Consider the following 13,225-nt stretch of genomic DNA (forward strand, 5'->3'; position numbering starts at 1 on the left):
AATATTCAGCAAATGTAATTTAAGAAGTATTTACCTTTTTATGTAATGCTGATGTAGTTTGCATTGTTGGTATTAAAGTTACATATTTGTTTTGCTATACTGCACTTGCATTTCTTCTTCAACTTACAAAGTATCTCATACCTGTTTGGTTTGGTTTGGTTTTTATTGCATGCTCCCTTGTCAGCTGGGATTTCCCATTGTGAAATCAGTTCAGAGTGGCAGTGTCAGTAGAGATGTTCACAGTCCAGCTAGTACCAGAGGTCTGAGATAAAGCTCTGCATCAATACAAATGTAACTAGTGCTATATCTGCTCTATTCATTTTGTGATCAACTTAAGTCACACTTTGACTTTTCAATTCTTTCTACTTACATGAAAATGCCTATATAAAAAACTCAAGCAGGTACCCTGCTATCTAGAAGCAGGACTAAATAGGAAGTTTTCCTGCTGAGGGCCAGGTAACATAAGCCAGCCTGAATAGCCCAGTGTTAGTTTTTCTTCTCTTTCCTCTTCTCCGTCTCCTATTGCAACCCCCCTTCTCTGGTTAAATACATGTTGAAAATCAGAAATGTTAGTGGCTGCAGTTAGATTTCTTTTTTTGGGCTATGGGTATCATCAAAATCCTTACAAGCTGTGATCACGTTCATCAAGGCCGTACCAGTGATTCCCATGTGGAACTTCAGTGGCAATTAGTTGATTGCTGTGATGGAAAGGTGAAGATGCGATTAATGAATGTTTAGATGACCCTTTAATGAAGTAAGCTCCATGTTAGGTGGATGTAAACTTCCTTCTGACTTTTGAATTGCCTAAAAGCTATGTAGCTAGAGCTAACAGGGTGCTGAGGTGGTAAACAGCACTAACTGTCTGGGGCCTAGCACAGGACCAGTGCAGCCCCTGGAATGGTTCATTCAGAGCATTTTGCAAATGATAAGTCCTGGGTGTGACTGGAGATTCTGCATTGTTAATACACTTTCTTCTTAAAATTTTCACTTGTATAATGATGAAACGGTGACTTATTTTAAATAAGTCCTCATTGTTTACTCTGCAGAGTATATAGAAAACAAAGATGGGGAAAACTGGGCAAATCTAAAGTAGCCTGTACTTATCTGAGTAACTGCACTCTAAAACTGAAACTGTTGGTGGGATTTTGGTGTGGTATTGTAAAGTATAATAGAATGAAAGAGATTTTTTTGCCCTTAATAGCAAATAAGTAGCATTAATTAAGCTATTGTCTTTGTGTTCTGTATGTACATACCTCATAGCTTGCAGAATCTTCTGCTTAGCCTGGGGTAGGGGGAAGATGGAGATGGTAGGTTTATTGCTGGAATTATCTCTTGGAAGGTAATTGGCTTCTACTTATTTTTTTTTGTTCCTTTTGCTCTCAGTTACATTTGTTAAGTGTATTTTGTCTAGGTTTTTCAATTACCCTCAATTTTCTTGTATTTGCTTAGTGTATGTTTCAAGGAAATTAATGACTTTTGCATTGGCTTAGCAGGGTAAATATTCTACCTTATAGTAGTTTAGATTTCACTTGGTTATCAAAAGTCGAGCTGTAGTGCTTATTTTTTTTCTGAAAAAAATTTGAATTGTTTATAGGTGTAAAGATGTAGGATTTTTCAAAGAGTGTAGTGTGATTAAATTTAGAATTATGGAATATTACTATACTGTACTTGTAGCTTCTTATTCCAGAGGCATCATTGTACAGTCCAGGCTTACCATTGCAATTCAATTTTCTCTTCTTTTGGTGGGAGTTAAGGTTTTCTCTGTAAATGGAAAACATCTTAAAATATTTTGGTATAACTAATGTTAGACACTGATATGTTATGTTTATGTTTTTTGATATTCAAGTTTAGGTTTTTTCTACAATACTAATGAACATTTTTTTTCTACTTTAGGAGAATATATAAAAAACTGGCGGCCAAGATATTTCCTGCTAAAGACAGATGGCTCTTTCATAGGCTATAAGGAGAAGCCCCAGGATGTGGATCTGCCATATCCACTCAACAACTTTTCTGTGGCAAGTACGTATTTCCAGTACTTATTCTCTCAGCATATTGACAGATTATCTGCTATATATTGCTTCATGTATAGTTCAGAATTTATTGATAACACTGCAAGTTTTTTGCTACGTGCCACACTAGTGCACCACTAATCTTACCTCCACCTCTACAAGATATCTTTGCAATAGCATAAAAGATTTTATCGTGGGTTGGGTTTTGAATGTTTTTGGAAATCTAAGTTCTCATTTTTATACGTGTGTATTTGAAGTGTCTGTAAATAACAATGACATTTGACAAATGATTGTTGTAAGAAGAAAATTCCTAGAAAGATCATTTACCTCTTCTCTCTTTTTCATTGGTATCTCTGAATTCACTTGAAAACTCTAATTAGAAAATTATCTAGACTGTCAAATGACGCAAAATCATGCTAAGTTATTTTTCTCTTGGATAATCAGGTAATCAGCTCTCCAGCCTTGTTAATCAGTAATTTCAAGCAATCAGACAATTTGCATATATATTAACAAAGCTACAAAGTGTGTATCTGTTGGATAAAGTGAAGATTACTTGTTTTCCAAGAATGTTTCTAAAAGACAAATCTGTAGGTTTTTTTGATCTGGCAGAATGAGATTCATAGAAGGGTGTTTGTGAATAGAAATGGAAGTATTTGAGGAGCCAAATTAAGGGGACAAAAAAATCTCCCGGAGTATGAGTTGCAGATATCACACATAGAAACTTTCAGAGGAACACTAGAAAATTTACCCAATTTCTTTTAAAATTGTATTAAGGTACTGTAATACAGTAAGTGGCAGTGTTTAGTTTTATAGAGGCGTCTAGGAGCTGCAAGAGTATGTGTATTTACGGAAAGGGTTCCCTTCATCTGCATTGTTGAAGATAGAACAAATGCTACTGGGACTGAATTTTCCTATTTTCTTGATAAAATTGTTCTTGAGATTGATTCAGCCTTTGTGTATACAAAGTAATTTGTGTATTTTATTTGGTAAGAAAATAATCTCATGCTCCAAGTGCATGTCTCGTCTCACAGCCAGAGGAGGAAAACTTTGCATATTCTGATTGTAGTATAATTCTTACAAATGATATTGAGTGTGCAAACCTTCTAATAGTATTAGAGGCTCACTTTGCCTTGTTGCTATTCAGCATAAAAGCAGTGATGTCATTAAGTTGTTCATATGAGTAGGAATTGACTAGAACATAAGCCATTATTCCTTAGTTATTGCTCTGCATATTCTTACTACTCTTTTATGCAGTTAGTAGTTTTCTAGGTACCTTTTCCCTAGTGTGGAGCTGAAAGACTATTTGTAGAAACACAGTGGGGTTTTTTTGTCCTGCTTTACCATGTTCTTCGTTGCATGTCCTATCTTCCCTTGCTACAGCAACTAAAAGGGTGATCCAAATGGTAGTTCTGCTAAGCAAAGAAATACATAATTAGCAATTAGTTCCGGTGTGTTTATACTGTTGTTGGTTGGGAGTTTTTTGGTACCTAGAGGTCATGTTATGTGATTCTAGTATTAGAATGCTGTCCTTGAACTTTGCCTTACTGTAAATGGAAAGATTTTATATTGTTTTCCAAAATGACATCAATCCCCACCTCCACTGCTCCCCTCTCCCTCTCCCCTCCTCCCACTCCTCCCCCCGCAAAAATCCTTTCTGAAACTAGCAAGTCCCGTAGGTCTGACTCTAAGGCAATGCAAGCTAAAGGAACAAGCATGCAATATTAATTGAAAAAAATACAATTTTGATAAGCAAGATGACTTTTTCTGTTTTCTGGCAGGAAAAGGAGTAATTTTATCAGAAATGATTGCTGATCAGTGCAAGAATAGGGAGATGTATCACTCAGAATCTCATGAAATCGAATGAAGTGCCTATGTAGAATTCACAGGATGAAAAGCAAAACAGTATGGTATTGCACTCTAAATTGTAAGGGACTGTAAATTTTTCATCAGCTATTTTATCTGTCTGAAGATGAGATCATCAGTAGGGCAAACAAACAAACAAACAGAATTGTTATATGAATGAATCACATCTCATGGGAAGTACCTGGTAAATGTCAAGAACTGGTCTCATGGCCTCTGATCCAAGAGTTCCTGAGCTGCTGCCGTAGGTTTGTGGCCACAAGCAGTGCAACATATTTTTCCTGTAATAGTGAAGTACGTTTTTCATAAATTACTAGCCAGGCAGATGGAGTGTGAGATCACTGTTAATACCATCTTGATTAGGTTGGCAGGGACTTAAAGATATGTCTTTACAGTCCTATCTTCACGTAATCTTTGTAGCTATCTGTAAAGTGAGAATGTGGTCTCAGTCTACTTTTTGCTCTCCAGATGATAGACATCTTTGGCTCTTACTTGCAGCTTGTTATTTAAGCAGAAAAGGCCAAGGCTGCAGTATTATTTTCATAGTACTGTTGGAGTTAAACACTTGAAAGTTTGCACAGCTCTGCTTTGTATGATACTTGTTCTGTAGTTTAAAACTTTTATAACCAGCTCTGTCGAGCTAATTACTTCCGTTATATAAATATTTTCCCCCCGGTGTCCGCTGCCTTCCACTCCCGTGACATGAGCTTTACTTCTGCAAAAGTAAGGTTCTTTCCAAGCCACTGTATCATTTCTCCTAGTGTGGCTCCCTTAAGTTCCACACCTGAGCATTACCCTTTCCCTGGTGTTGTGTCATCTGTGTACGCTGTTGGGAATGACAAGAAGGCTGGAGAGTGAAGTTATTTTACATACTACTAACAGTGCTTTCAGTAATAAATGTGTCTTTGCTAATAAAGCCTTTCTCAAGGGATGGTGTTTTGTCATAGGATGTAGTGTTTGTTCAGAGGCCATTCCTTTTCCTTGGAGTGCTTTTGAGGAAATGTGGAGGGAAGGCATTTGGAAGCGGGTGCATAAACAGATAGACACTTCACTTAGGGAGAAACTGAGGCAGCACACATGCTTCAGTGCATTACCAGCCACCCAAAATGCAGCGGAACCACATGGGCCTATAATGGAGGTGAGGGATCTCTCCTCCTTAGAGCACTGAAGACGAAACAGAGTTGACTGAAGGATGCAACAGAGTGGGGCCGGGTAGAGCTGAGCCCCAGGGAGGGATGCAGGACTGCTCTCAGGTGTCCTGAATGGACTTTACTCTCCCGATCTCAGGTGCACATGGAAGGCAGCAATGTGCACTCCACACTGCATCGTGGACCTGCTGCAAGACTGCAGGGGTGAACAAATCAGCCAGATCTGGTGACACTGGATAGTGTTCAGGAATCTCTCTGGCTCTTTTCCTGTGGAGCCAGCCAATTTTACACCAAACAGAACTGCCGCCTTTTAAATGGGAGATGAGTGAGCTGTGTATTTGAAGTATGCTGTTAGTCCCTTAATGCTCACGCCCTGACACTGAGACTCACAAAAAGCTGTGCCGTGGTATGTAACCATGCACTTGAAGATAAATGAAGGCGGTGTAATTACACTGGGGGGAGGTTCATTGTGAAAACTTAAAACCAGTTGATACTGGTTTTCAGGGATAAATTCAGAAGTGTGAGCTTACTTGAATTGGCTGGTTCAAAATCAGTTCAGCTCTTTTCAGGTAGAGAGAAGCAGTTGCGAGTAATCAAGCTGCTGTAGCTTAAACAGATACTCCTGATTGACTGAGTCACGGTAACTGTGTGGGTGTGCATTTCTAGCCCACTTCAACTGCAAAATAAAATATGTTAATTTAAATTGCTTGTGCTTAGGCATTTATGCAGTCAGAACCAGTTTAAAAATACTTTGGCTTCAATTAAAAAAAACCAAACAACAAAATCCCATCAAAAAACCCCAGTGTGGCCTCCTAACACTGTTTTCAACCGGTCCACTGTTGCGTAAGTGGAATCAATGCTGCCTTGTGTAAACCGCTTTGGTCTTTGATTGTCATCGTTATTTGGGAAAGCAGAATGGGGAAGAGTTCTACTTCAGTTCTACTTAAGGAACATGTGTGACTTTGCTGATCAAAAAAAAATACTTCTCACATACACAATGAGTATGTAGGTAATCACGTAGCACATTTGGGATGAAGTATCTCTAAGAATTGGCCCTTTGCCTTCATTTTGATCTTTATGTGTGGAATAATTGGGAAGAGCTGTATCCCTTCTCAGTGGCCTTTGAGCTTTGGCCAAAAATGATGTCACCTGGAATTTCTTTCCTATCTTGAAAGATAGTGCTTTCTAACCACTCTGTGGTACAGCTACCATTTTTCTTGTCTTTGGAAAAAAAAAGCAAATTTTAGTTATCATGAGAAGGTAAAATTTTATAAACTTCCCTTTATTTTATTTTCTCTGCAGAAGTGATTATTGATTTACCTTGGCTATTGTAAATGGAGAATCTGTGCTACTTTTTCCTAGTCTTAATGTTTCAGTGGGCCAGAGACGAGATTTTATTATTTTTGGCATTTAAATATCTTCAAAACATGAAAATTGAAAGGTTTCAGGGGAATAATGTTAAGAGTTTAAAGAGTTCTGAAGACATTCTTTAAAGAAATAGGAAAATATATATGTCTGTTATAAGTGAGATTAAATTATACATCAAAATGCCTTGGCATTAGACATGACCTTGTGGACAACTCCAGAAATAACTTTTCAATGAAATTTAAGTGTTTTTTTTTAATTGTTACAACACTGGATAACATGAACCCAGAGATGAGCATGTAACTCTAGATATTTGTAATTACAGTGTGGATTTTATTCCAAAATAATAATAGTGGAATTGAATAGATAATGTTCATGCAACCCTGAAAACACTTGTGGAGAGAAAAAGGCATCTCTGCGTAATATACTGTATGTGCAAATGCATCTATGGAAATTCAGACTCAAATCTGATGTGTATAAGACATATTTCCATCTGTGTTGGATGGGGAAATGTTTAGCTTTCTGGAAAACTGGACTAGTAATTTTCTTTGGAAGGCTTTCATATTACTTTATGAATGGTTTCTGGGTGGTATAGTTGGTATTCTGTCATTTGACTTTGAAGTTTGGGTTCAGTTGTTGGCTTGGGTCGTGAATGAATATGAGTTCCTTGGTCTCGTCCTTCCATTTTAGCAGATAGTGCTTTCTCAGACACCATTATAGCATCCTGTAATTTCCAGTTATCTCTATGTAGGGCCTGGTATAACCATGACAGGTCTAAGTTTATAGCCAGGGCTGGGAATTTCATGCTGGTGTGATAAACCCAGTTGCTTAAATAAAATCGGGGTGTTTCCATGAAGACAAAGTAAAGCCCAGGCAAAACCCATGCAGAAATCTCCTATTTTCATTCTCCCTCTTTGCATGACGGGGCAGATAGCAAACTAGTTGTAATGCCAGGAAGAATGGATGCTACTGTGGTACTTTTTGAAGTATTAGAAATAAAAGACTTTCTAGCATGATGAAGTGCATCAAGTTTGATCTTTTGCACCTTCAAGGAATATAATTAAAGGGGGTTTTATGTTTATTTTGCAGTCATATATGTTGTCATATTATCAAAGCACATATAAGTACTTGTCAGGAGCCAAGCCCCGCAGAAGTGGGATTTCTACCCGTACAGAACAAAAATTCAATCCGTGCTCCAAAATACTAAAATTCCACATATAAAACAAGGAACAGCAGATGGACGTAAGCAGATGGGGGGAGTATGAGAAAACAATGAGACAGTATTAGCCTGTAGTACAGGCAGTGGTCTCAGCACATCAACAACTAATCCATTGTCAAGGTTAGATTTTTACTATCTTCTCCCTTTTTTTCTTCCTCCCTCCTTTCTTCACTCTTGTTTTTTAAGGCATGGTGAAGGAGAGTTTTAAGGAGAGTTTAAAAGGGAACTGGTGTGGCAAACAGAAATTAGAAATGCTTTTGAGAACTGGTGCTGAAATTATGAGAGTAAAAGGGTGGATGGCATTTTGATACTGAATAAAGGGTGATAACGAGGATGATGGTAGGCTGCAGGGACAGACCATATTGACGAGGTACCTATATTTGATGTTTATAGAGCTGAGTAAGAAATGAGGAATACCAAGAAAAGAGTGATGTGATCAGAGGTACGATGTACAAAAATGATCTGTTTAACAGCTTTGGGAATGACTTTTTTAGGGTAAACCTGCATTTGTTGGGACCAAGGAAGGGATAATAAATTGTTCACATAAATCTCTATGTGACCAAACTTATTTTTAAGGTGATACTCCCCTTAGATAAGATGTAGTGAGAAAGAACAAAGCCTTTAGGAAAGCTTCAGAAAAGTAGGTTTCCCATATGGAGTGGGTAAACAAATGGGAGAGTCAAGAGACATCAAGCTAAGGTGGGGGGTGTGTGTGTGAGTACACACATGTATTTGTACATATATGTAAAAACCATAGCTTTTCGTATGTATATAAGCAAAAGCATGTGTCAGTGTTTTGAAAATGGTGTGTTAGTTTTGCTAGTTGTCTGCTCCTTGTCTAACAAAAAAGGTCATCAGAGAAGTGTGTGGAGTGCAGAGTAGCAATAATGGAAGAAGACATTTTTAAGCAGTGTGTTCATTAAATTTTGAATGAGAAAGAAAAAAAAATTGGAGCAGCAATTGAATAGGCAAAGGTTGGGACAAAAATGTTTATCCTGTGAAGGAAAGACCAAGGTAAGAATAAGGTTAAATTGTAATGCAAATAGATAGATATAGATCTGTATATAGACAGCATTCTATATATTTAAAAGTGCATATATTCTAAACAATACAAGCAGTGCCTTGATACTCTTTTTTTATATCATTTGTTAATCACAAGAAGTTATCCTTTGTGCTAAAACTCAATCTGTATTAGAAATAATTTCTCAGATATGCAACCTTCTGTTCATTTTTTAGTGCAATTTTTTATGGATGCTTGTATATTTAGTATTCTTGTCTAGCCATATCAACACACTCTGCTGAAGTTGAAACCTTTCATATATGAAATAATAAAATGATATTAGTACTCTTTCTATTTCTTTTTTTTATGCTGAATGACTGCATTTAGGAAAATTATACTGGTGATTATATGGTTAAAGTTATAGAATTCAAACTTTAAACTTTTTAATAAAATCTGAACAGATGATCTGTGCTTTTTTTTTTTTTTTTTTTTTTTGGAACTGGCAGGTTTCAGGCCCTCTAATTGGCTTCCCAGCTTTGCAGAGTAATTACAGCTTCAAGCAAACTTTGTCATCTGTGGTTCAGAATGGTGTAAAGTAAACAGAACGTTTTGAAATACAGTTTGTAGTTAGAGTTGCTCAGGAGAGTTTTAACTAGCATAACTACTTAATTTAGATAGTAGCAGTTCTTTGAAAAAGATAGTCTAACATTTTAGAATTGTTGGGTTGGTTGTAGATATGGAGATGAAAGTTAACCTCTGGTATGTACCTGACCTTTGTGGGGGTTTTTTTGTTTTGTTTTTTTTTTTTTTTTTTTTTTTTTGTTATTTTTAAAAAAGAGAAATTCAATGCTAGAGAAACATCCATTTTATTTCTTTATACTGTCTTAATTTAATTTTTTTCCATTTTCTGTATACATCCAGAAGTGGCCAAAGCGGTGTTACACACTTGTTGGAACAGAGTTGTCTGTTCCTGTTACTGATTTTGTATTTTGCTGCTTTGAACAAGTGTTCTCCCCCAAGGTTTTTCCTTCCCTCTAATTTTAAAGGGGAAAATTCTCATGACTGATGTTTCATCCCAGGAAGACAGAAATCTTTAGTATTAAAATGTGTAATTCCAAGTCGTAGATGGCTAGCATACAAGAACACAAAGTTGAGTCTGTCTGTTTACTGGCTTACTCATCTTTTTGAATGATAATTTAGACTTCCAACTGTTTTGAGTTGAGATTCAACCCTTTAATTACATATGTTTATGTATAGTAGCAAACTTGAAGACATTATGGTAGAATGTTCTCTACTTTTGGTAATGACCCAACTATCACTCGAGCATTCGGAGCCAGCTCTCAGTAGCCAGTTTCACTCTTTCTTCTGTGCTTTTGTAGTTTCCAAACTATTCACTCTGTCTAAAACTACTATAGTTTTTCCACTAATGAGTAGAAAAATATTTTGATAATTAGCAGTAACTGTGTATTACAGCACTTACTCATCTTAATAGATTTTTTTTTTTCCCTAGTGGTAGGTGAAAGACATTCGCAAAGAAGTTTTTATTCCTGTTGCAGTCATGGCAGAAGTATTGTTTATCCCATGCATTTGTATACAGCAGCACATGAAACGTGGGCCTACTAAATATCAGCAGACTTCAGTTACTTTTACCTACTAGAGAAGGATGGGTGGCACACCACTTTTAGAAATACACTGGTCCTCCACTTCTTTCTGAAACTCTTTTTGCTTCAGAAGTGAAGGATATGAACGTATTCATTTTTGACCTTCCACAAGGAAATCAAGTCTTTAGCCACTTGTAACAGGATATTACAAAAGCTAATTAAGTTTTGCTACATTTTATTTTTCAGTAATATCCTTCAGTCATAGGGAAATGGCATTTTGCGGGTTATGTGTTTGGAGGGGTGTTTTTTTATGTTTTCAGTGCCATTTTCAATTGTTAAGGGTTTTTTTTTATTAGCTTTAGTTGATTTAGTTAATCATCTGTAATGCAAATGCAGAGAGTAAATACTCTTTTGTAGTACCAGGTCTTATTATATACATCCATATGTTTTGTTCTTATTAATAATGTGCATCATCACTTTGAGGACTGACTGAAAAAAAGTAATATAGGTAGTATATTAGATACAAATTTACATAATATATGTAACAATGTAAATGTTTTTTATACTATATATAGTATACTCCCTCTATATAGATAAAGACTGTATTATAGATAGCATTTGGACATAGGCAGATGTAATTCTATTAGTTCTAGGTTTTTCATACTTGAGTTGAAAAACTTTAATTACTGCATTTTAAATGTATGCATTTTTTATGTATTTGTGAAGAGAAAATAAATGGTCAAATTCAAAGTCTTCAGTTCCATTACAGGCACTTTTTGATTGATACAGGTTTTTCTGCAGGTTTGTCTCTGTACCTTTTTGCCTTCGGGTTGTTCTAATGCAGTCACCTCGCTTTTCTCTCTGGCAATTTCTTTTACCTTCCTTCCTCTAAACTAGCTGTTCTAGTTTGGTTATACTCTAGCTATCCTCCATAGTTTTCTTTCTCACATAGGTTCCAGTCTTTTTCCTGTTCCATTTCCACTTTTCTCCCTTTATTCCCTAGTCTTTTTTTCCTGCCATCTTTCCTGTAAATAACTTGCTGTATGCCATCTATGTACATTGGATTTTGACTCAATGAGGTAGTTTGTTTTTCGTGTTATCTGAGGAAGAGGATGAGACATTATGAATATAGGTGAAAGAGCTTTTCATTTAGCGTGTGTAGAGATAGGAGGTAGCTGTAGCCTCTGGTTATACTCAGTGCATAGATTTTCAGTGATTTTATTCTTTAGTAATTGTAATTGTAATTTTTTACGCTCCTCCCACTGCACTCTTATCCTTCCCGCATGTACTGTGGCCAAATGCCTTACATTTTCACAGGAATAGTGAAAGGATATCAAAGGTCTTGGTTTGCCAAGTTTTAAGTCTCATCTCCAAAAAGCAGTATTTTCCAGGAGTGTGCAGCTTCGGCAGACACCGAGTAAAGAGAATTTCAGCCTACATGATTGAAGTGTGATAGGATTAAAGATGAGTGGATGGTTTTGTCAGTAGTAAGATGAGGTAATCTTAGAGCAGACAATGCTTTTAGGCTCTTCTGTTATGAAGGTAGGCCCATGTGTTCCTTGGAGCTACAACTGAGGAAGTTAAGAACAAATAGCCTGTTAACCCTGGATTCACCGTCATTGTGATCACAGTTGGACTTTGACCATATCCCTGAATATGAGGGTTTCTTTGATCTCATGAGTAATATTTGCACCCAGCTACAAGCCAGGTTAAGTGGGCTAAGCAGCTCTGCTTCATGGTGCTTCTGCCCTCCTTGTTTCTCTCCCAGCTTTCGTGTTAAATTCCCTCTTCCTGTTTCCATCCTGCTGTAGCTCTTTCCTCTACATGTTGAGGATGGCTCTCATCCCATCCAAGACTTAGGAAAGTGTATATAAGCAGTAAGGGTGAACTACTGTTTCGCTTTGTTAATGAAATGTTTGTTAAATGGAATGTCATCTCCTTGACAAGTGAGCAGTCTGACTTACGTAATAATTTATAGATGTTTGGTGAGTGTCTAAGTTTGTTCATCAAGGAACATGCATCTGCATAGGGCAATATTTACTCCTCTTTTACTCCTTATACATGTGTCTATTAAGCTTCTGAGGTGTTCTGCAGAAGAAAAATAGTATCAATAGACATACCCACTTCCACTCTTGGCTGTTTCAAATAAAAAAATTGCAGTGGATGATAGTTGAGGTTTCAGGATCCTGAATTTGTGAAAAAAAATTATGTCAAGCCAAAATAATTTATTTCTGTGAAGGAAAAGCATGCCTTGTGAAGTGGTACATGTCATGTGACTTGTAAAGTATTGACATTAACTGTAATAAATAAAATGTAATTCACCAAGAATAAGTGCAAGGTTTTATGCTATAGAATAGTCAGCTAAAAGGTGTAGGTCAACAGGTAGGTGGTAGCTATATCAAAAGGAAGTTAAGCAGATTGTAAGTGAACATATCATTATTGATTGATTTGTGAACCAGATGAATAATTTTAGGTCAAATGTTTGATCTGGATCAGGTTTGAATGAGTGATAGCATTCCAGAAGATGAGATGTGATGTTTGTGTCTATTTGTGGTAGCTGCAGAAAAACAAGTTACACTTTTGATAGAGTAACCTTAACTCCAGAAAAGTGTTAAAATATATTTACGTGAATAAGAAGTTCTAGTTGGTCAGTGTTTTGCAGTGGTCATGTTTAATGCAGTATGCTGCATCGTAAAACTAATACATAGTGTCGTTGAACCATTGCCTGAATTACCAGCGTTGGGGTCCTGCAACCAAAGAGTAATAGGTGGTTTATGGTATGTCTAGAACTGTGGGACAAGGAAGATCTTGGATCTGAAAGCACAACCTGTGAGGACAGATTGGTTTAACTGACTTAGGCCGGAGAAGACTGAAGAGAGATAAAACAGTGTTCAAATGTCTAAAAGGGATAGCTGCTGAAAAGGTAAAGTATTAGTCAATAGGACAAAACCAGATATGCTGAATTTATAGGAACAGTTGCATTAAATCCGAGGAAAAATCTTCCAGCTATAAAAATAATTTCT

At 36.7% G+C, this 13,225-nt stretch overlaps 1 protein-coding gene across 2 annotated transcripts in view; it reads left to right on the forward strand.

Annotated features, from left to right (window-relative positions):
* AKT3 (AKT serine/threonine kinase 3) overlaps nucleotides 1–13,225 on the forward strand; it is a 150,525-nt gene that overhangs the window by 75,143 nt on the left and 62,157 nt on the right. For both annotated transcript variants that reach the window (XM_064648682.1, XM_064648681.1), the window contains exon 3: nucleotides 1,894–2,019. In XM_064648682.1, coding sequence (XP_064504752.1) covers nucleotides 1,894–2,019 — 126 coding nt within the window. The remainder of the gene's footprint in view (nucleotides 1–1,893; nucleotides 2,020–13,225) is intronic.

Source organism: Pseudopipra pipra, chromosome 3 (assembly GCF_036250125.1).
Source record: "Pseudopipra pipra isolate bDixPip1 chromosome 3, bDixPip1.hap1, whole genome shotgun sequence".
Classification (NCBI taxonomy): Eukaryota; Metazoa; Chordata; class Aves; order Passeriformes; family Pipridae; genus Pseudopipra; species Pseudopipra pipra.